A 23,383-nucleotide genomic window follows, 5' to 3' on the forward strand; every position below is an offset into this window, starting at 1 on the left:
CCAGAGGCATCAGACTCCTGTGGAACTGGAGTTACATGTAGCTGTGGGCCACTCGATGTGGATAGTGGGAACTGAACTCAGGTCCTCTGGAAGAACAGTATCAGGATTCATTCTTAACACATGAGCCATCTCTCCAGCCCCAATTAGTGACTTTTAAAATCAACTTTAAAGGCAAGTGAAAATAATGGGTTTATTTCGGCTTTCCTTTGGTGACAACCAGTCCTTATGCTTCATCGTTCTGGCTGAAACACAAACTTGAACCAGGACACCCTCCCCTATTCTCAGGCCCTCAGTTCCAGCCTGTATCACATCACCAGCTCTCCTGTCCCCAGTTTGCCATGGCAGGCAGTGGGATGCCTTGGCCTTTTTAACTGCATGGCCCAGTTCATATGATCAATCTCAGGCAGATCTCTGTGAGTTTGAGGCCAGCTTGGTCTTCATAGTGAGTTCTAGGCCAGCTGGAGCTACAGGGAGACTGTCTCAAAAAAATACATAAATAAATAAAAAGGTTCAAACTGGGGCTGGAGAGACGGCTCAGTGGTTAAGAGCGCTGGCTGCTCTTGCAGAGGACCTGGGTTCAATTTCTAGTGCCCACATGGCAGCTAACAGCATCTGTAACTCTGGTTTCAGGGGCTCCTACACTCTCTTCTGACCTCCATGGACACTGTAAGACATAGGTACACTTACATACATGCAGGCAATATACTTATACACATAAAATAAAAATAGTAAAGCAAATCTCATAGATCTACCTGTAGTCTGTTGGTTCTGCTTCTCTGAAGAACCCTGATACACAGGCCTAGTCTTGAAGAATTTGAAACACAGTGAACGTGGTGTGTACAGTCGTCATAGCTGCAGCTTGGCCTCCAGGCTGGGTGATTGCCTCCAAAAATATCTCTTTTACTGCATCAAGATCTATTCTGCAATCACCCTAGGATTCAGAAGTTTCAATAACCTTTTCTGGAATATTTCTTTGGATTTTTGTTTGTTTTTGAGTCAGGATCTCACCAACCCCAGGTGACCTGGAACTCACTATGTACACCAGGCTGGCTCTGAATTCACTGAGATCCACCTGCCTCTGCCTCCTAGTGTGGGGATTAAAGGCCTGTGCCACCGTGTCTGACCTCTTTCTTTTTTTTAATATTATTTTATTTAAAATTTTTTTTGTTTATTTTGATGTGTATGAGCGTACTGCCTGCATGTATGTAAGTGCACCCATGTTGTGAGAGGCCTGTAGAGGTCAGAAGAGGGGGTCGGATCCCCTGGAGTTACGGACGGGTGTTAGCTGCCATGGGGGTGCTGGGACTCGAACCCGGGACCTCGCCAAGAGCAGCGATCTCTCCATTTCTAATGGTCTCTTGCTATTCGCGTTTCCAACCCCTTGTCCTGCTCCATCTCTGTAAGCCTCCTGCCCCATCCTTCGGCCCCTTCGCGTTCCCACCTGGGATTGGTGAACCCCGCTCGGGAGGCGTGGCCTTCGAGCACCGCCCAAACCCGGAAGCGGCCCGGAATGCGCGCGCAGACCGGGAACGCGCGCCTGGTCCACGATTGGAGAACGTGATCGCGGGGCGGGGCTTAGGCTGCGCATGCGCACGCCGGGGTCCTGTCCCTCTGTACGACCTCGGCGTCTGCGCCATGGCGGCCCGGCTCGTGCTGTGGCGAGGACGAGCTCGGGCGCTGAAGGTAAAGGTCGGGCTGGTCTGAGCCGGCCTAGGCAGGACCTGCAGGGTCCCCGGGCTGCACGTCCCATGGGCTGCACGTCCCCCGGGCGGCACAGTCGCTCCCTGGCCGGGACTGACCCCGCTCGGCTTCCGTCCTTGTTTCTTACTTAACCAAGCACCTAGCACCACCCCCAAACGCCGACCCATGCCGCGGTTGCGTCGGCGCTGTCAGGGGCCTGGCTGACTCGGTTGCTCTGGGTGGGAAAGGTCTTCTCCATCCGTGTTCACAGCTGGGCTGAGACTAAGCGTGGCTTTTATTGCACAGCAGTGTGGGGTTTGGGTGGTTTGGGCGCTGGGCGTGGGACCCAGGGATGCTCGACCCGAGCTGTGCCTTTGAGTCTCCAGCCCCCAAGGCTAGGAGTCACTACGAGATGGATCGCAGGTGACAGATGGGCACTACCTATCCCTCAGGTATCTAGCGCTAATGACCTTTCTATAGCGTTTGTTGGTACGTGTAATACCTGCACAAGCTTAGAGTCATAAATATAAATACAAGTTTTCACTTTCTTTTCAGTGTCCAGCATGAAACATGTAATTAATTACCCAGCACTAGGACCTTCGCCTAGGACCTCAGTTCTTGTCTGCCAGTTACAGTAAGATGCTTCCCACTTAACATTGTCAACACTTCTGAAACAATTTTCTACATTGTTTTTAGTAGCAAATAGTGTTTCTGCTACATTACTAAGTCTAGAAAGAGATTTGCAAAAAGAAACATAGTATTTTGTATCTTAACCGGAAGCTGTAGCTGGCTGAGACCCAGGGGTCTGACAGGGCTGAATACCAGCTGGGCCTTGAGTTCAGGTTCCCGGCAGTGCCGCTGACACCTATGTGATGACTGGGGTCCAGAGGCCAGTGTCCCCTCCTCCTTCCTTTCCTCCTGGGATGCAACCTCAGGTCTCTGTCTACTCAGGGCTTTGCATCCCAAGCGGCTACATTACCTCTCCGGGCAGCACCTAGCTCCCAGCACTGGCCTGAGCCTGTGGTTTCTGCAAAACACAAGCTCTTCTCCAAGGTGCCCTGAAGCTTTGTGTGAAGAAGCTGGTGGCGACTTTTTGCTTTTAATAAAAGTTTTTCCTAAGTTGGCCGTTTTGGGAAATCCTTTCAGAGGCTGGAATAAAGTCTTGTTGACCCGTTAACAGTGATTGTCCCGGAACTGGACTGTTTTCTTCCAGCATTTTGTGCTTTCCTGGATTTTCATAATGCTTAGTATGAAAATGGAAATAACCACCATGTGTGCCGTGTGAATGTTAATACACAGTAGTCACATGATCATGGCTCTTGTCAGTGGTCAGTGTCCCACCTGTTGACTCTCCTCAGGCTGTGCTCCTGGAGGTGCAGGTGTTCCGAGGACTTGCGTCTACAGTGCCCCTCTCTGCAGAGTCAGGGAAGGATGGAAAGGGACTTCATCCAAATCTCAAGAAGCCCGGTCTGCCCAAAGGTAAGGGTTTAATGATAGTCCCCCAGGACGGAGGACATGAGGCAGATCGCATGCAGTGAGCTTTACGAGGGACATAACCCAAGGCTCTTAATCTTTCCAGTGTCCAGATGATAATCAGACATAAGACTGAAGCCAGACTTTAGGGTACAGTATCAGATGTATCAAAGTCTCCTATTGTGTTAGCTCTGGATCAGTGGTTTCTGGATGCTGAGCCACAACAGGGACCAAATGATGCAGTGGAGAGGGCTCTGGCCCTGAGGCCCTCCTGGGAATCCGACACTAGTGTGAGGTGGTCATACCCCATCTTACTTTCCTTCCCCTGGTTCTGACTTTCTCTGTCTCTTCAAGACCCTACTATCAGGGAGTTAGGAGGTGACAGTTTTCTGCTGCGCTGCACTTAGGTAATGCTTGGTGCCTGGTCTGTTAACTGCTCTCTACACACTCGTTTTGATTTCTGTCACTAGTTTGCAACTTTTCCACCTTTTCTCTGAAAGCCAGTATATTCCTGCAATCTCTTCACTGCAAGAAAGCAGGAAATATAATGCATTTTAAGTGTTTCTCTTGTGGGAATAATCTTATTTTCTATGCCTTGCTCATTATTGATAATTGGTCATGACCTTGGCATATTGAAAGCCTACACAGAGCTTACTATTCTTGTTAAATCTTTTCATGCTCATTTGGGGTTGAACAGTTGTAACTGAGATTGGTCTTAAGTTTTTTTTTTTTTTTTGGTCTTTTTGAGACAGGGTCTCCCTGTAGCCCCAGCTGTCCTGGAACTCACTATTTAGACCAGGCTGGCCTTGAACTCCCAGAGATCCACCTGCCTCTGCCTCCCGAGTGCTGGGATTAAAGGTGTGTGCCATCACACCCAGCGGTCTTGTTTTAAAAAAAGCATTTCCTCAGCCTGAATGTTTGAACCTGTACAGATTCTTTTGTTTGTTTTCTCCTTGTCCTGAGCACTGAGCATCATTAGGTCTTACACATTTGCACTTTCAGAGTGTCTGCACACTCCCTTTCATGTTCTCCATCTGGACTGTCCTGGTAGTTAGTGTCTGTGCCCTGGTCTACTTGAGGCCAAAGTTTCAAAGAAATGTGATTCAGTTCTGCCCACTCCCTGCCTACTTTTATTTATGTTTTATCAATTCTTATTGAATTTTTACAAATTTCATCCAATATATTTTGATCATATTTAGATCCTCTTTTGGATCTGTACCCCTCCTTATGAATTCTCCCAAATTTCTGTACTTTCTAGATATGTATATATCTACACATATATACATATATACACATGTATATATCTATATATGTACATATATATATATATACACATATATATACACACACACACATATATCCTACCAAGTCAGGTTTGTGTCCCCAAATGCCCTTCATTGTGGGTCTGTCCATTTGAATCCTGGTCAGCCTACTAAGAGTCTCACCCTTAAATGAGACTGATCCCCTCCCAAAGCAGGGTTGGAGTTTTTCACCCATTTTTCCACATCTGTGCTGGGATTTTGTCTGGCTTGGGCTTACATGGTACTTACTCATGCTGTCACCATTCCTGTGAGTTCATATGAGTAACTGCCCAGCTGCCTGGAAAACTCTTGTTTCCTGTGGTCACCCACCTCCTCTGACTCTTAGACTCTTTCCTCCCCCCTTTTCTGCAGTGATCCCTGAGCCTTGGGACGCAGGTGTCCAATTCAGGGATAAGCACTCTGCAGCCTCCTGTTCTTTGCACATTGACCAGTTGTGGCTCTCTGTGTGAATCACTACAAAGTACAAGAGTGCTTCTCTGCTGAGAACTGAGAGATGCATTAATCAAGGCAGGTCTGGGGGGCTCCAGATGGGGGGTCCGCAGGGTCCTAACGGCAGAGATGGCAAGTATGCCCCCACCTAGTTTTAAAATACAATGCTCTTTTCCTTTTGAATGCATTTTAAGAACACTTGTTTTAAACACAAGGACATAATCACAATACTAGTCAGTACAGGTGAGAAACATTTGCAACAAGAATGTTAGTTCAGGGGCTGGAGAGATGGCTCAGCGGTTAAGAGCACTGGCTGTTCTTTCAGAGGACCCGGGTTCCATCCCAGCACCGACATGGCAGCTAACAACCGTCCGTAACTCAAGTTCAAGGGGATCCGACACCATCTTCTGGCCTCTTTAGGCATTGCACACACGGTACACTTACATACATGTAGGCAAAAACACTCATATACATAAAATTAATAAAATATTTTTTTGTTCCAGATGTGGCATGTGTTTGTTTTTGCATGCCCCGGAGGAAGCCTAGGGCCCTGTGCAGCCCAGTGTATTTCTGGCATTCTTTAAGTGTTTACCAACGAAACACTGTTGGATTTCGTGACTAACCATGTTCTCTTCTCTGGTGGATTTTTGGGTTGTGTGTAATCTTTCCTCCTAGATTTATGGTTTTAGACTAAATGGGTTTTAGAATACCATGGCAGAGCCCTCTCTGTAAGAACTGGTGTCTGTGTGAGTGGCCTGCTTCATCCCAGGAAGGTCTGGGAAGAAAGAATGGGCCCAAGAGTTAGCCCAGGGCTCTGCCCCTGGCTGGGACAACCCTACAGCCATCTGAGCCTGTGCATTGCCCTTGAGAGGCCAGCACAGCACTTCCTTGGGTGCTGTGAGGCTGACGGGGGTGTGGCCTGTGTGTGCTTTGTGATTGCCAAGTGCTTTGGGGCAGAAAAGTCTTCAGAAGCAAATTGTCTTCAGGCATGTGACTTTTATATGTTATAATTTAAAATAATCCCTGTACTTAAGAAAAAAATACTGTTTCTAAATAAACGCATGTAGGCCTGTATTTTCCCTTGAAGTGTCAGGGATTGGAAAGCATAAGGTTAAAAAAGTACTTCTTCCCAACGCATGGCAGATCACCACCGGCTTAAGCCGTCCGTCCTGGTCTTGGTCTCCAGCCCAAGGATCAGGACCTGCCCTCAGGGATAACACTGTCTGCTCTCTCCAGCGCTTGGTCGTCATGCTTCCTGAGAAGAGCAGCTGTGTCAGCACCAGGCATCCTCAAGGGCCCCTGGGGAGAAGTGCCTGCTTTTCTCTGTGGTTTGTTGGTCCAGCCACGACCGCATTATGTAGATCGGTAGTAAGTTATTGGCTGGGTGATTTTTCTTTTTTTCTTTTTTTGGTCCTTTTTTGAGAAAGGGTCTCCCTGGAACGCACTATGTAGATCAGGCTGGCTTTGAACTCCACCTGCCTCTGCCTCCCGAGTGCTGGGATTAAAGGCGCTGGTTGAGTCATGGCCCACAAAAGTTGTTTGTTTTCAGCTCTTCCAGGTCTTGCATGTTGGTCTTGAACTTTAGCTGTCCGTCTGGCCTCTGCCTCCTGCATGCTGAGGTCACAGGTGTGCACCACCATGCCCGGCTCTTGTGTAGCTTTTTAAAGGAGTGTGCTATGAAGCCAAAATTAGTCCATACTTCAGGCTCTAGTTCAGGGTCTTTTTAATAGCAATGTTCACCAAGGACAGAAGAGGCTGTCGGATCCCCTGGGACTGGAGTTACAGACAGTTGTTAGCTGCCATGTGGGTGCTAGGATTCAAACCCAAGTCTTCTGCAAGAACACCTAGTGTTCTTAACCGCTGAGCCATCATTCCAGCCCCCCATTTCAGTTTTAAAAGTGCATAGTTTCTGGAAATAGAGGTATGCTGTATTAAGCACAGCCACAGTGTGGAGGGCCCTGTCTCACACACACTCAGCCAAGCCTGAGCCCCACCCTACAGACCAGGGCTTAAGATGTCACCCAGGAGGTGGGTGGGGGATCTGGGGTGGACTGGCCTGTGGTCTGTATTCCAAATCACTGCCCTCTTACCTCTAACCCCCTTACCACGCATTCATGTTTTTGAAAGACTTTCATGGTCACACACGTGTAATTCTAAGCCTGTGAAACCTGAGTGCCTTTCCTCTCCAGCCATGTTGAGGCCTGTCTGAGTGTGCTACGTCATGGGTTGGTTTCACGTCTCATTGAGACACGCGGAAATTTTGGGGGTTGCTAATTCAGTGCAAGCAGTACAGTCATCTTTGCTTTTCTGAAAACTTGAAGGTCATCCTGTCAGGTCAGCCAAGCAGAAAGGTGTTTGGGAGGAGATGGGGCAACCACAGGAGCCTAATGGCTGCTATGTCAGACCTTCACCCTGGAGGCTGCCATGGTCTGACTGGCAGCCCCTGAATGCCCCTCCTGGGCTCCAAAACAGGCCTGCAGGAGCAGCCTGGCGTAGGCAGCGGGCATTCCATTAGGCTTTCCATGGAGGAAAGGCAGTGTCTCGCCAGAGCCAGGGTGCCATCTGCAGGTATCGCCTCCTGTGCCCAGACACCGGGTCCCCTTTACTAGAGGAGGCCCATGTCCTCTTCTGTAGCTGTGTTCCTCCCAGTGACGTCATGGCTACGCTGGTGAATGCTGACTTGGTGCTGGTTTGTGGTGGCAACTAGGGACCCACACAGCAGGATCAGCCTGCCTTCTGAGACACAGGGGAGGCCTGGGCACGACGGGCCCTCCATCAAAAGCAGACCCCGTCCTGCCTCTGTCAGCTTTTTTTTGAGCTATTTCCTGTGACTCATGCAAACAAAAGAAACTTTAGGGCTTTCTCCTTCCGTGTGGTAAAGTCTCCATCTCAAGCTAAGTTTCTAAGTTAGATCAGCATCAAGCCTGTCTGAATGTTCCATTTTTGTAGGTCAATAATCTATAATCTGAGTTTTCTTTTTCTGGCACTAGAGACTGAACCCAGGGCTTTGTGCCCAGCATGTGGATTACCTCTGAGCCGCACCCCGGCCCCATAAAGTAGTTTTATTCTTGTTTTCTTCCCTGTGACTGTGTTACCCTGCCTGACCTGCAACAGGCTGGCCTTGAACTCAGTTTTTTAAAAATTACATTTGGGGGCTGGAGAGATGCTCAGTGATTAAGAGCACCTTCTGTTCTTGCAGAAGACCTGGGTTCAAATCCCAGCACCCACATGGCAGCTAACAACTGTCCAAAACTCCAGTTCCAAGGGATCCGACACCCACTTCTGGCCTCCGCAGACATTGCACGACACAAGTGCACTTACATACATGCAGCCAATACACTCATACACACAAAATAAATAAAAATAATAAATGAAATATTTTTTAAAATCACATTTTTAAAAATCTTCAGCACCTAGGAGAGAGCTCACTGATAAAATTTGCCTCATGTGCACAAGGCCCTGGGTCCAATCAGCAGCAGCAAAACACCCCCAGAAATCCTCAACAATGTTTGTAGGAATCAATCCTTTCATTTTTCTATTCAAACTAGTCATCTAAGGTAGCCTCATTATTTATTTATTTTGAGATAGAGTCTTATGTAGCCCAGGCTGGCCTCAAACTTACTACATTGCCGAGGGTGACCTTGAACTTCTGATCTTCCTGCTCCTACCTCCTGGATGCTAGGACTACAGGCATGTGCTACACCTGGTTTTTTGCGGTGCTGGGGTCCCACCCAGGGCTTTGCGTGTGCAAAGCCAGCACCGCACCAGATGAGCTACACCATAGTTCAGATGAGTGGACTAGCTGGGTTTGAAGGCCAGCACATCTTACATGTGGGTGCTGGGAATTCTGACCCCTGCAGTTGTGGGTCAAAGAGGTCCAATGTATGCTGCCCTTTGCCCCACTGTGCTGTTTGGCATGGCCCACAGCCATGTGTGCTCTCTGAGCATCACCTTATCAGTGCCTGCTCTGTGTGGCCAAGGCCTAGACACAGCCTAAAAACCTGTCCTACAATTTTCTTCTGGTTTGTATGTTTAGACAGATTTATCCCACTGAAAAGACTGAATGAAATTAGCTCTAATGTGTGACTTTATTTCATTTTTTCATAAATGACTGAAATTTAAGATTTTTATCTTAGATTTTATCCTGCTTTTGTATAGTTTAGCATCTGTTTCCAGTGATGTATGATTAAATTCCTGTAGAGCTTTTTGGTATTATAAAACTTGTTTTCTTGGCTGTTGAAATCCCCATGTGACTTGTGTGATGTTTGAGGATTTTTCTTCCTTTTTAGGGCAACTTTACTTGAACTTTTCACCACTCCCTGCTGTACACGCTTCACACGTGGGCGGGCCTACCTCAGACCCACAGCAGACTCATGTAGATGGGCCTACCTCAGACCCACACTAGACTCACACGTGGATGGGCCTACCTCAGACCCACAGCAGACTCACACATGGACGGGCCTACCTCAGACCCACAGCAGACTCATGTGGATGGGCCTACCTCAGATCCACAGCAGACTCATGTAGATGGGCCTACCAGACTCTTGCCTATACCTCTGCTGTTCTGTACAGAAAGTTCACTTTCTAAATTTGTTTACTATTTGAGAAATACCAAATACTTAGGTAGTTTACATTTCTAAAACTTCCATAATCATCTGAAATATCTGCATTATAGCTTAATTGTCTTACATTTAAATGAGATAGCTTAAAAATAATTATTACCTGGGAAGCTATTTGCGTGAGAAGGGGTGGTAAATCTGTGACCCCTGTGGGTGAGAAAGCCCCATCTTCAAAATGTTTCTGCTCCAGGGCAGGTCTGCCCATGCCATTGCCGCCTCAGCATCTGTGGCATTCACTGAAGAATGCACACGGCACCTGCCTTAGGTTGGTTACCTGGATGATTTTGTAATAGCACACTGGTATGCAATGCAATGTCTGTGGCTTTGAGTTGTGTGTTAAATAATAAATGTTCCTCTTTATGCCGTTTCCCAGATGTAGTGGAACCAGAGAGAGGCCAGCTCCTAGCCACCCACGCAGCAGCACCGCTGCCCAAAAGCCCGTCTCCACCCAGTTCTTCCCCTGCTGTGGGGAGCAAAGGTGTGGCGCTAGCTGGCCCGCACCCTGGTGGCAGCCCACCGTTCACGGATGAAGGGCTTCTGAAACCTTTGTCAAGAAAGACTTTGGTAGAGTTTCCTCAGAAAATTCCAGCTCCGTTCCAAGTACAGGGTTCTAACTTGAAGGCTCAGCAGCATGCCCAGAAAGCAAGAGATGATTCATCCTCATCCTCTTCCTCATCCAGCTCCTCTGACTCAGAGTCTGATGAGGAGGAGCACGACTCAGAAGTTGATCACAGAATGGCAGGCCGAGGCAAGGGAGGGCTTTCCAAAGCAGAGACCCCCCACCCCTTTGAGAACAGAGCCCCCCAAATTGCAGTATATGCAAAAGAGAAAGCTAAGGTGCAAAAGTTACGTGCCGACATCACCCGCCCAGAGAAGCCCCAGCAGCCAAGGAAGAAAGGGACCATCTCTAAGCCTTCAGAGGACAGAAAAGAGGCCAAACTTGAGTCTGCAGTGCCCAGATCACAGTCCAGTAAGGAGGTCTTAAAGCAGACCATGAAGGAAGAACAGCTGCAGGGAAAGAGCCCAAAGCCAGCGGAAGCTGACCACACAAAAGCCAGATCATCTGCAGGGCTCAGTGATGGCCCAGTGCCCATGCTGAGAGCAGAAGAGGCCAGGGCAGGGAGACAGCCGCCAGCTGCTGCCCCTGGGTCCCAAGGAAGACATTTGGAACCCAAAGAGCCAGAGCCTGGATGGAAGGCAGCTCCTCCCCTGACCAAGGAAGAAAACCTGGGGAAGCAAGGGCCCGAGAGCCACTTGAAGGCCAAGGTGGAGATCTTGGAAGGTCAGGAACCAGTGAGATTCCTGAAGACCATTCCTGATCAAAAGAAAGGTGTCTTGGATGAGAAGACAGCAGGACCAAGACTGGAGGGGAAGTGTGAGGCAACAGTTGATGAAGCCCAGCCCATCGACCCAGCCCCACCCCAGGAGGCCCGAGGCGACGCACAGGGTACACCTTGCCTTGATTCAGACTCCCCTTGTCCCTTAGTGTGGCTAGATTGTAAAGAACAGCTTTGGTTTCTGTTTGCTTAGAAGTACCTCAGTACATCAGATGGGGCCCGAGACACTGCCCTGTCTGACCAGAGACGCAGATTGTGGTTGTAGTTGATACACATCCACAGGTACAAAGTCCTAACAGTCATTTTTTTTCAGAGACGGGGGTCTCACTATGCAGCCCTGGCTGGCCTAGAACTTGCTATGTAGAACAAGCTGGCCTTAAACTCAGAGCTCTGCCTGCCTCTGGCTCCCAAGTGCTGGGATTAAAGGCATATGCCTCCACACTTGGCTCTAACTTCATTGTGAGATGGAAGAGTATGACCTGGGCACTCTAGGCTACTTTTTTTTTTTTGAGACAGTCTGGAGCTCAAGCTGACCTTGACCTTGCTGGGTAGCTGGGATTGGTCTTGCACTTCTGGTTCTCCTGCCTCTACCTCCCTAGTAGATTTCAGGTATACACCACTTCTTAGCCAGTATATTTTTTGGAAGCTGGAAATTTAACCTTAACTTGGAGGGGGTCCAAGTGCTCACTTCAGGAACTTGCCCAGCATCCCGATGAGCAGAGAAAGGAGTCTCCTGTTGAACTTGCATAGGTCAGGAGCCGTGGGGACACTTGCTCTGGTGACCCCCTCAGGTGGACAGACCTAGACGGGTACTCTGAGCATCCTTTTGCTTAAGGGATGCACGATACAGGATGCAGCAGGCATCAGGCGCAGGTGGCTGTGACCACCCCAGGGCTTCCTTTCTGTGAGGAATTTTATGAAGGGTTTCTCCAGGGAGATTGTGTATCCTGTCACATTGTGTGTAACATTCTCCAGGCAGCTCATTGGGAACAATTAACAGGAGTTCTCTGATTTTAGAGTCTGCAGTTCCTCAAGACCTCTTTAGGCCACATCATCACTAACAAGGCCTTCTGCACCTGCCTTTCCTTCTTCCAGCCGCCTCTTGCCTAATGTGCACCACCTGAGCGTCACTGCCACAGCAGCAGCCTGTCGGCAGGATTTATGTGTTCTTCCGTTCTTCATTCCGCCTTGCTCTTTCCTAACATTAGTACAAGGTGCCAGTGCTTGCCAGACCCTCGAGACCTCGTGACCTGCCTCACTGCCGGTGCCGTCTTCAAACATGCTCTCTCCTGGCGGGAAGTACCAAAGCCTAGGGTGAAAACAGGTCTGCAGGGCCAAGGGTGTCGCATAGTGTAGTCAGTCTTTGCCTAGCATGAGTAAGTGCCGGGTTCCTTCCCAGCACTGCAAAAAAGAGAAGCTTCCCCCTTTTTAAAATTCTTTGCAGGGGCTGTCTGACTCACAAGGTAGTCCACCCGAATCTGCTTGCGTCCAGGTGGACTGTTTTTGATACAATTTGTAACTATATCAAGACTGGCTCCTGCCAGTCATCACCTCCCCTGAGCTGTCCATCCACTCAGGCCTTGGTACCCTTTATACTGAAGGGGTCAGCTCTTGAGCGTCTTTCTGGGATCCAAAATGAGAAACAGCTTTTGATATTGGAATAGTGAAAAATATGTTCAGTTTTTGTGTGTGCAGCATGAGTAGAAATTAAGGCGCTCTGACTTGATTTCCAGAAATTTAGTGAGGCTCTGAACCCGGCCTCATCCTGTCGCCTGTGCTAGCTTTGTGTCCAGTCTCTCATTGCATTTCGTGCTCCAAAAGAGCAGCCCCGCACTTTTCATTTTAAGATTATCAAATGTGTAGGCTTAGGGATTGAATGTGTCCTGTGTAAAAGGCTAGGGGCTGGAGAGATGGCTCAGCAGTTGGCTGTTCTTGCAGAAGACCTGGGTTCAAATCCCAGCACCCACATGGCAGCTAACAACTGTCTGTAACTCCAGTCCAGGGGATCTGACAGCCTCTTCTGACCTCCTCAGGCATTGCACAACATGGATGCACTTACCTACATGCGGGCAATACACGCATACACATAAAATTAAAAAATAAAATAAAAGGCTAAATTAGTATTTTTTGTCATGCATCTGAAGATACCAACAAGTTTTTCCAAAAAAGTTAAAAAGAGCAGAAACTTTATGTCTCCTTTTTAGTTTGTTAGCATAACACTCAAATTCTATTCTTCATTATTTTGGAATTATTTCTGCTTTAGAAAATATCCGTGCGTGGTTGTTTCTCTTACAGAAGATTTCTGTGACAGGTGGTTTTTCTCCTCGGCATCTGACATGACCAGAAAAATCCATCCATAATTCCAGATCTTCCCAAATTTATGACAAGTCCAAGGACCAGAAATTCAGAGAGCAAAATGTTAGGATATTGCCATTTATTGTCAGAAAGGAAGCAGGGTCTCTGTTCATCTGTGGTGGCTGTGTGATATGGCCCAGGGAGTTTCCCGAAGCAAGGTTGGGACGAGGTGTGTGTCTTGCAGTGACAGCCCCATGTTGCTTTGCGATTGTGCGTGTTTCTTGTTGGTAAAGCTGTAGGTTCAGCCTAGCGTTTCAGGTGGTGCCTTGGTCTTGTGTTTGAAGATATGACTGCTTCTGTGACCTCTTCAACTAGACAGTCCATGCGTCCTAGCCCAGTGTTGTGGAGACTTCAGTAGCTAAGTGCCCGGGTAGGATGGATGTCTGACAGCTCTCCTGTCACTGTTTCCTCTGCAGAGCCCACTCAGGCACCCCTGCCTCCTGAGCCGACTGACACTACCACCTATAAGAACCTCCAGCATCACGACTACAACTCCTATACCTTCCTGGACCTGAACCTGGACCTCTCCAAGTTCAGGATGCCACAACCCTCTTCCGGGCGAGAGTCTCCTCGGCACTGAACTCTGCTCAGGTTGACCCTGTGTCCTGGTACATTCTGGTCTGTAAGAATAAAGTCAGAGTCACAAACTCCAGTGTGTCGTCACCCTCTCACACCTGCCAGGGGGTGGCAGTTTTCTGTTTGTATATAGTCTGTGTGCTATGCTGTGATGTCCTGCAGGTGGTCACAGTGAAGTATTAACAGTTCTTCACCTTAGGACCTGGGCTCCTCAAAACTTCTTTAAACCACATCATTACTCACAAGGCCTGGGGATATCTACTGTGGAATAATATCCTTAGGAATATCAACTGTATACAGATACTTTGTCTTTTACGGCACATCTACGGCCAGCAGACAGAGCTGTCAAATTAGACACACTAAGTACTGCCAAGCTATTTACCATTGGTCTGATTAGCAGTGGGATGTAGATAAATGTAACAGTAGCTTCTAAATCTGAGGCCTAGTCCTTGATACATTGGGAACAGGAGTTTCACTAATCTTTTTAATGTGTTTATTTTTATGTTATGTGTGTGGGTGTTTTGCCTTCATGTAAGTGTACCACATGCATGCAGTACCCATGGAGGCCAGAAAAGGGCATTGGTTCCCCTGGAACTGGGCTTAAGGGCAGTTATGAGCCATCATGTGGGTGCTGGAAACCAAACCCAGGTCCTCTGCAAGAGCAGCAAGTGCTCTTAACCACTGAACCTTCTCTCCAGCCCAAGTTTTCACTGGTTTTTAAATGTTTTTATTATTCTATGTATATGTATGTATTGCCTGCATGTATGTAGTGCAATGCCCACAGAGGTCAGAAGAGGACTCTTAACTGCTAAGAAGCCATCTCTCTAGCTTCAAGTTTCACTGATTTTAAGTACTGCATTGCAAAGAAATTAGTACCTATGTAGCCCATCCTGGCCTCAAACTCATCGTCCACCTGCCTCAGCTACCCTCGTGCTGGGATCACAGGCGTGCACCATCACATGAAGGAGGTGGGAGTTTTGTACCTCCAGGGCAGCAGTGCCCAGGTGCCCACAGCTGTGACTCAGCTACGGTAGCTGTTGAGGGGTCCACTTACTACTGAAGTTCGTGGATAGAGTGCTGCTGGGCATGCCGTGGTGGGGCAGGAGCTGACCCGTCCAGGTGAGAGCCGAGAGTGTCCTCATCTCCGCTCACTAAAGCCAGGTGTAGGCCCCAGGTGGCCTGGTGTAGCCTGCTCAGACATGTTGGGGTTTTTTTTACCTTCCTCCTGTGACCTTGCTTGGCCCACGCTGAGGGTTTTGTTTCTTTTGAGCTCTGCTCCTTGGCATTAGGTCCCAATCTCAGCCTCCTCCTTCCTCTCAACCCAAGGCCCAGCTGGCTCCTTCAGCTCAGGCTTCACTATATCCTCCTCTGTTTTCTCATCGCTGTCCACCTGATCTGCCACTGTGGGAACCTCTCGGTCTAAACCTGAGGGTCTCACACCTTTCTTGCCTTCTCAAGTCTCTAAAGCAATTAGGACTTTCAGACACAATCAGGCCAACATGCTTAAAGTTTGTGTGCACCACTGCCTGGCCACAGTACAAGCCAGACAATGACTCTGTTTGGCCGGATGCAGGAACCCTAGACGTCAACATTTTAAGAGATTTGGACAATTTCTGCCGGCGTAGCAGCAAAAGCTCCTCCAAGCTCCCCATGTCCAAGCCTTCTTTGATCTTCGAGCTAACCCCTCCGTCTGTGCGTCCTGTTCCCTGCATCAAGTCCTCCTCGCAAAAACTATTCCACATGATCTCAACCTGTCTACCCCTACCTGCCCCCCTTCCTCTGGAGCCCTCCACGCCCCCTCCATACTCCTCTACCTCAGCCTTTGATCCTAATATACCGGACAAACATCCCCCAGTTTCACTCAAACACTGCCAAGGACACAGCCCATCGTTCAGAGACTCTTGAAGGCTAATCTCCTCAAGCCCACTCACTGGTGCCTGGAAACCCTTCAGGAACTTTCTTACCAGAACCCCCTCATCTCCTTGCAGCCTCCAGTCACCTGCTGCATGTTTGGTGTGAGCCTTTGTCACTCACAGTTGTGTTTCTGCAATCACATTTCTCAAAATTAGTTCCAGGATGCCAGAAGTGGAAACCAGGCTGGAGAGATGGCTCAGCGGTTAAGAGCGCTGGCTGCTCTTGCACAGGACCCAGGTTTGATTCCCAGCACCCACAAGGCAGCTAACGACATCCATAACTCCAGTTCCAAGGGATCCAACACCCTCTTCTGACCTCTGCAGGCATTGCACGACACAGGTACACTTACACACTTGCAATACATTCATACATAAAGTAAAAATAATTTTTTAGTGGAAAGCAGCACTGAATGCTGGTATTTGATCACCTGCCTGGTTTTGCAGTCAGCACAAGGCTTAGCAGTTCAGCAAGACTTCTAATTGGACTTTAAATTTTTTCACAATTTCGTATTTCTATTTAGTGTACTTTGATCACATCCCCCATTTTCCTCTCCTGTTCCCCTCTCCCTCCCACTGAACCCCTTCTTCCCAACAAGTCCTTGACTCTGTGTGTGTGTGTGTGTGTGTGTGTGTGTGTGTGTGTGTCCCATTTCATTATATTGTGATTGTTTGCATAGGCTGGGCCTATTTACTGGAGCCTGGGCAGTTTACCAGTGGTCACACCCCTGCAGAGTATGACTCCTCCTCTGCTAGCTGCCATTCACTGCCAGTGGCCTCTTGGAGAGGGGTTCAGCCCTGTGAGTCCCTGCCCTGTCCATAACTGGATGCTGACGGCCCCCAACTTCTGCAGGTAGCCGCTGCCTCAGTGGTAACTTCATAAGGACAATGGCTCCGTCATGTCCAGAAGACAACAGCTTGCTCTCCTCATTCTCTCTGCCCCCTCTTCTGCAATGCTCACTGAGCCTTGGAGGGGGTGACACGGATGTCCTGTTTAGGGCTGAGCACTCAGCAGTCAGTTCTTAGCACTTTGACCAGTTAGGAGTCTCTGTATAAACCATCGTCCACTGCAAGAGAACCTTCCTGAACAAGACTGAGTGCAGTGCTGACTGCGTGTGTGTCATCCTCACGTTGGGTCTCCTAATCACATTTCATAAAAACTACTTAAACCACAGTACCCAAAGTAAAGATGAGGGAAATTGTAAAGTTACTGAAAACACATCATACTAGCCCAGCCACTATTAATATTCTTTATTTCTCTGGAAGTGGTGTGAGGTAACCATTTAATGTTTGGGCCATTTTCACCTGCTTGGGTTTTTTTTAGTTTAACAGGCCTGTAGAATCCCATGAGTGACAGTGTTGAGGGTGGGAAGCCTCCAGGTAGAAAGGAATGTATATGTGGTTTTAATTGTGTGTGTGTGTGTGTGCGTGTGTGTATACACACGTGCCACAGCCCACATGTGAAGGTCAGGACAACTTGCAGGAGTGGTTTTTCGATTCTTCCACCATGTGAATCCACAGGATGGAATTCAGGCCAGGCTTGGTAGCAAGCACCCCTACCCTCTGGGCCCAGGAGTACATTTTGGTCTGCACATACTCTAAAGAGGAACCTTGAGTCTTAGACCATTCTCCCCTTGGAACTGGTCTCTCTGGGCTGTAGCGGCCTCCAGGGCTTACTCAGCACCGGATGAAAAGACCGAAAGACCGTGTCAGCCACCCCAGCCATGGTCACCATGGTGCCTCCAGAGTCCTCTATCTGGTGACAATACAGTGGCTACTGTTGAGGTCAGTTGGTGGGGGGTGCCTGGTTTTCCCCTGCTCTCTTAAGGACTTCTTCCAGAGCATCTGTGTGGCTGGAACTCATTCGGTGTTCTGAGTTACTCATCAGGATGGATCTCCAGACTCTGGCTAGTGAGTCACACACTACAACCTCAGTGCTTCCTGCATTTGGCTGGGCTTTCCAGCCCATTTAACACATATGATTAAGCCAGGCTCCTGTTTTCCTTCACCATGCCCTAGCATCTTTCTAGATGTTACTGTCTCCGAACTGACACAGACACACATGGGCTGGAGCAGGTTGTGTACAAAGTCACTGTGGTCCTTGTACATAGATAGGATCCTGCCCTGCGTGTTGCCTGTAGTCACCATAAGCATCAGCTTTGTGTGTGGACGCTTTATGCTCTGCTGGTCACAAAACCCAGTCAAGAGCCTCCAGACCAGCAGCTCCCTGAGCAGTCTGACTTGGCCTTGTCTTGCACACAGGAAGTCAGCCAAGGTGAGCTCAACACCACTCTGCAAGGATAGAGAGCTTAGCTTCTGTGGAGGCAGCAGACACACCATAGATTAGGTAAAAGTGCATTAGTCTCGGCTGGAGAGATGCTCGGCGGTTAAGAGCACTGACTGCTCTTGCAGAGGATCCCGGTTTGATTCCCAGCACCAACATAGCAGCTACGAGCCGTCCTTAACTCCAGTTCCAGGGGAATCCGAAGTCCTCTTCTGACCTCCGCGGCATTGCATGACACGGGTGCACTCACATATATGCAGGCAATACACTTGTACACATAAAATAAATAAAATATTTAAAAATAAACTTAAATAAATAATGCATTAATCTCTGCAGGCCTTGTAAGTTCTTGGCTAGAGTTTTCTCTTTTCATAGCCCTTTGAAAGAACAAGGCCAGCCTTAGTGATGGGCCTGCCCTGGGCTAATGAAAAGGGGCCTGAGCAGGACCTTCTCTGGAGGCCGTTGTTTGCCGACCTCTGTGGTCAGTGAAAGGTTGAAGCAGGGAGGGGATTTTGGTGTCCTACACCCTGACCCTCCATTCCTCGCCTCTCCTTTATTCCGGAAGGGCCCAGAGACACTGTAATGTATAAAGGTCACAAGAGCTAACAGAGGGCTGGAAGGAACCTTATTTTAATTTAAAAAAATATTTTTTATGTGTATGAGTATATTGCTTGCATGTATGTAAGTGCACCTGTGTCGTGCAATGCACCCACACGGCGGCTAACAACCACCCATAACTCCAGTTCCAGGGGATCCGACGCCCTCTTCTGACCTCAGCAAGCATTGCACACATGGATGCACTTAACATACATTCAGGCAAAATGCATAAAATAAAAAATAAATAGCACCTAGGATGAGCATAGTCTATTCCTCTAATCCAAGCATTTAGGAGGTTCGAGGCAGGCACAAGTCTGAGACCAGTCTAGGCTACATCATGAGTTCAGTCCAACATGGCTACATAGTGAGACCCTGTCTCAAAAACCAAAACCAAAACCCCACAACATATGTAGCAAAAACAAACCAACAACAACAAAAGCTGAAGCTGCTAACTTTGGGAGATGGTGGAGTCTTCTGGAAGTGCTCAGTCTTCCAGGGCTCTCATCAGGGAAGCCCCAAAGAGCTGCCTTCCTCCTCTGTGTAATGGTACAGTCCTCAGATGCCATTATCATCCAGTGTTAGGTGACCTTGAAAGGATTCCAAACACATCGTTGCCTACGTGAATCACATAGGCTTTGCTGGGATATGAGTTTAGAGAGGGGTCTACCTCCCCTAGGAGGGGCCACATCACACCTCACCCCACAGCAAGACACTGGCCTCAAGAACTGGATACAACACAGCTTTGACACAAGAGCTTGACAGACACTCAGAGCTCAGAGGTGGCAGAATCCACCCATGGCCTCTGAGTATCCTCTCCACAGGCAGCACCGCCCAGAGTGAGCACAAACGTCCTCCAGGACCCGCACTGCGCTGGTCACAGCCGTCTCTGATCGCCTCCAGACTCTAGTCAGGCCTGACATCCTTTGGAGGCCTAGGGCCGCAGGAGGGTGGAGCTCACTGGCCGTCTCCAGGGTCTCCTTGAAGTCTCCTGCCTTCATTCTCCCATTCTAGGCACTGTGAACAAAAGGACGTTGCCTTTTGTACGGAGGGCAACCAAGTGACACATGAAGCAAGCTCTCGTTGCCTCCTTATTTTAACCATACACAACAACCAGGAAAATGGGCCTTGCCAGACTGAATCTTCCAGCACGGGCACCTTGGTCTCAGCCTTTACAGTCTCCAGAGCTGTGAGGGAGAAAGGTCTGTTGTTTATGAACCGCGCCACTGATGGCATTTTGTTGCAGTGGCCCAGATGGGCTGACAAAGCCAACTCAGCTTTCTCTTGGCTGGTTCCCAGTCCTGGCCACTCTCACACAGCCAAGGGGGGTGTGACTGAGGAAGCTGGAATGGAGAGATCGCTCCGGTTGTGTGTGTGGGAATATGTCTTACTTCTGCATATTTGACAACCTGACCCCGTGAAGCCCGGAGCTTGCCCCCGTCGGCTTCCAAGACGTCCATCTCTGGCTTGCACTAGAGTTTTGACAGTGTGTCCTCCAGGACCCACACTGTGCTGATCACAATGTTGAGTGCATGTCTAATGGAGAAAGCCTCACCTGTTACCCTTTAAGGTCATTTACATCCAGCCTGTGCCTGGTGGGGATGCGCTACACATTGATGGGACAGTGAGGAACCTGGTCCATGTGAAAAGATGAGTGTGGTCCTGAGCTTCCCCTGCCTTTCCCCAGTGTGTCCTCCAGGACCCACACTGTGCTGATCACAATGTTGAGTGCATGTCTAATGGAGAAAGCCTCACCTGTTACCCTTTAAGGTCATTTACATCCAGCCTGTGCCTGGTGGGGATGCGCTACACATTGATGGGACAGTGAGGAACCTGGTCCATGTGAAAAGATGAGTGTGGTCCTGAGCTTCCCCTGCCTTTCCCGCCCCTCATTTTTATATAAAATATAGGACCCACAAATGTGCAAAAATATGGCCTATTTGTCTTTCTGAGACTGACTTGATTTACTTAATAGAATTATCTCCAGTTGCATGAAAACAGCCTTATGCAACTCAAGGTAATGAAATAAGATGTGATAAAATAAAATGATGAGTATGGAATTAGTGTTCTGTTACCTTCAACGACAACAAAAATATCACTGAATAAGTTTTCCTGAGAGGTGGAAAAAATTGTCGAACATCTCTAACATCTGGTTTCACTAATGGTATCACACAGAGGAGGAGGTAGAGCCGCATCTGTCCTTTGTCCCTTGAAACAATGCAGAATGCTCAACTGGGACCCAGTTAGAGACAATCCTCACCAAGGGCAGCCTCCTGAGGTGCCTTTTGCTGTCCCTCCCGGCATGCAAAGCCTGGACAATCCAGTTCTACACTGGAGGAGGTCTAGGGTCTGCCGAGGTTGTAACCAGATGACCTTGTGCCAGTCTGCAGTCTCAGTGGGAGGTGGAAGAGGCCGGATTGGACCCAGCCATCAGTCCCACCTTCTGCCCCTACAGCATTACACCTGCCACACAACACCCCGATACAGGCCACGAGCACACCACAGTTGTTTGAAAAATATTTTTATTTATTATTATTTTATGTATATGAGTGTATTGCCTGCATGTGTGTAAGTGCACCCATGTTGTGCAATCTCCATGGAGGTCAGAAGAAGGCATTGGATTCACCTGGAGCCGGAGTTGCAGACAGTTGTTAACAACCATGTGGATGCTGGGACCTGAGCCCAGGTCCCATGCAAGAGCAGCCAGTGCTCCTAACCCCTGAGTCATCTCTCTAGCCCCATGACAGTTGTTCTTAAATACATCTGAGACCAAGAAGGCGTGACCTCCGTGGAGGGAGGCTTTGTCCAAAGTTTCAGCCGTCTTTGCTGTGTGTTTTCAAGAGCTCTGCATCCCTGGACAAGTGCTCAAGAAACTTCTAGATAGGAGTACCGACTGCTCTTGAAGAGGACCTGGGTTCAGGTCCCAGAACCCATATGGTAGCTAACAACTGTCAGTAACTCCAGTTCCAGGGGATCCAATGCCTTCTTCTGTCCTCCACAGGCATTGCACGACATAGGTGCACTTACATACATACAGGTAATACATCCATACAAATAATAAATAAAATAATAAAATAATTTTAAAAAGAGCCAGGCGTGGTGTCACATGCCTTTAATCCCAGCACTCTACAGGTAGAGGCTGGTGGATCTCTGTAAGTTCAAGGTCAGCCTAGTCTACATAGAGAGTTCCAGACCAGCTGGGGACGACAGGAAGACCCTGTCTCAAAAAAAGACAAAAACAAAAAAGCTCTTTAGAGTTGAAGAGCTGGAGCAATGGCTCAGCAGTTAAGAACACTGGCTGTTCTTGCAGAAGACCTGGGTTCGAATCCCAGCACCGACATGGCAGCTAACAACTGTCTGTAACTCCAGTTCCAGGGGATCCCACACCCTCTTCTGACCTCCACAGGCATTGCACGACACAGGTGCACTTACCTACATGCAGGCAATACACATATACACATAAAAAATAAACAAATAAAAACTATAGAGTTGATGGAGAATGGAGGGAGGGAGAGAGGGGAGGCAGTTCAGGGATCTGAGGCTCAGATACCTGGGGGTGGTGGGAGGCTGTATAGGTTGGTGGTCTGGCACTGCCCTCAATGAGGCGTACTGCATCACTGGGCCCGCCCTCGCTCAGCTGCGGGTGCTGCAGGCAGCGCCTGGTCCTTCTGGCTCGGCTTCCTCCCTTCCTCCCTTTTCCCAGTGCTCTGGGGCCCTTTAAAAGAACCTGATTGTTCTGCCAGATCCCCATGTGCAAACCCGGTCATCTGCATGCAGGCGGCAGCTTACAGAGCTCACTTGGCTTATTTTTCAGCATTTTTTGACGTTCTTTGTATTGTTTTAATCTTCCAGTTGTTTAATCTAAAATGCATAATTCTGGTCCCAAACTTTCAATATTCTGGGGGTTTCCACATCTCTATCCTTGCAGTGAACGTTGACTTTATCATCATTACTGTGGCTATTGTGATGGTTAAAAATTCGATAGTGGAATGGGAACTTTTTTGTAGTGATACTAGATATTTAAAGGTTTCGATTTGGGGATTTATTGTGCATTTACTGTGTCATTAGAAGAAAAAAATCCCCACAACAAAAGGGACTGTTGGGGACATAATCATGGGGGCAACAGGCCAACATGCAGGGCATAAGTGTGTAATGGATACTTTTCATCCCCATAAAGTGTTCAAACGACTTGCAGATGTGTGGTCCTTGCAGCTGTCCTCCCGAGCTGACCGCGCTGGCTCCCGCTCAGAGTTTTGTACCAAAGGATTTTGGCAGCGGCTGCCGGTTCTTCTGATATTCCCATCGAGGGGATCGTTCTCTGTCAGCAGGGGTGATGATGACGACAAGCCAGTAAAGACTGGAGGTGGGGGCTGGGAGAAAGGAGCTTGTACAGACCATAGCAGGTCAGGAAGGCTGCGACCTGCTGTTTCCAGAGGGGATGTGCCAGCCTCAGAACTCATCCTGGACTGGCTTTGGGCTGATTTTATGAAGTGTTTCTCTTATTTTTAAAAAGGGTTTTGGGGTGTTTGTGTGTGTGTGTGTGTGTGTGTGTGTGTGTGTGTGTGTGTGTTGTATGCCATGTGTGTTCAGGTGCCCAAAGAGGCCAGAAGAGGGCATTTGATTCCCTGGAGTTACAGGTACTTGTGAACTACCCAGTGTGGGTGCTGGGAACTGAGCTCAGGTCTTCAGCAAGCACTCTTACTCACAGAGCCATTTCTCTAGCCTCTCTCTCTGTCTCTCTCTCCCTCTCTCTCACTCTCACTGTCTCTCCCTCTCTCCTTTTCTTATTCCCTCCCTCCCTTCC

The 23,383-nt window shown here is 48.6% G+C and overlaps 1 protein-coding gene across 2 annotated transcripts; it reads left to right on the forward strand.

The window, feature by feature from the left end:
• The first annotated feature begins 1,530 nt into the window (after nucleotides 1–1,530).
• On the forward strand, nucleotides 1,531–13,867 carry Ndufv3 (NADH:ubiquinone oxidoreductase subunit V3). 2 transcript variants are annotated; one of them, XM_008827370.3, is made up of 4 exons: nucleotides 1,531–1,683; nucleotides 3,039–3,159; nucleotides 9,897–10,970; nucleotides 13,632–13,867. In XM_008827370.3, the coding sequence occupies exons 1-4, from the start codon at nucleotides 1,636–1,638 to the stop codon at nucleotides 13,793–13,795; spliced, it is 1,407 nt and encodes a 468-aa protein (XP_008825592.1). In that variant the 5' UTR covers nucleotides 1,531–1,635; the 3' UTR covers nucleotides 13,796–13,867. The 2 variants fall into 2 exon arrangements, with proteins under 2 accessions (XP_008825592.1, XP_008825593.1); XM_008827371.3 differs by lacking the exon at nucleotides 9,897–10,970.
• The last annotated feature ends 9,516 nt before the right edge of the window (nucleotides 13,868–23,383 follow it).

The sequence above is a fragment of the Nannospalax galili genome, unplaced genomic scaffold (genome assembly GCF_000622305.1).
Source record: "Nannospalax galili isolate Female #2095 unplaced genomic scaffold, S.galili_v1.0 scaffold652, whole genome shotgun sequence".
Classification (NCBI taxonomy): Eukaryota; Metazoa; Chordata; class Mammalia; order Rodentia; family Spalacidae; genus Nannospalax; species Nannospalax galili.

Bases quoted from the DNA above. Each gene is read 5' to 3' on its own strand.
- Ndufv3 (XM_008827370.3), top strand. From the start codon at position 1,636: ATGGCGGCCCGGCTCGTGCTGTGGCGAGGACGAGCTCGGGCGCTGAAG. The intron at 3,160-9,896 runs GTAAGGGTTTAA...GCCGTTTCCCAG, and splicing joins GAAGCCCGGTCTGCCCAAAG to ATGTAGTGGAACCAGAGAGA. The intron at 10,971-13,631 runs GTACACCTTGCC...TTTCCTCTGCAG, and splicing joins GGCCCGAGGCGACGCACAGG to AGCCCACTCAGGCACCCCTG.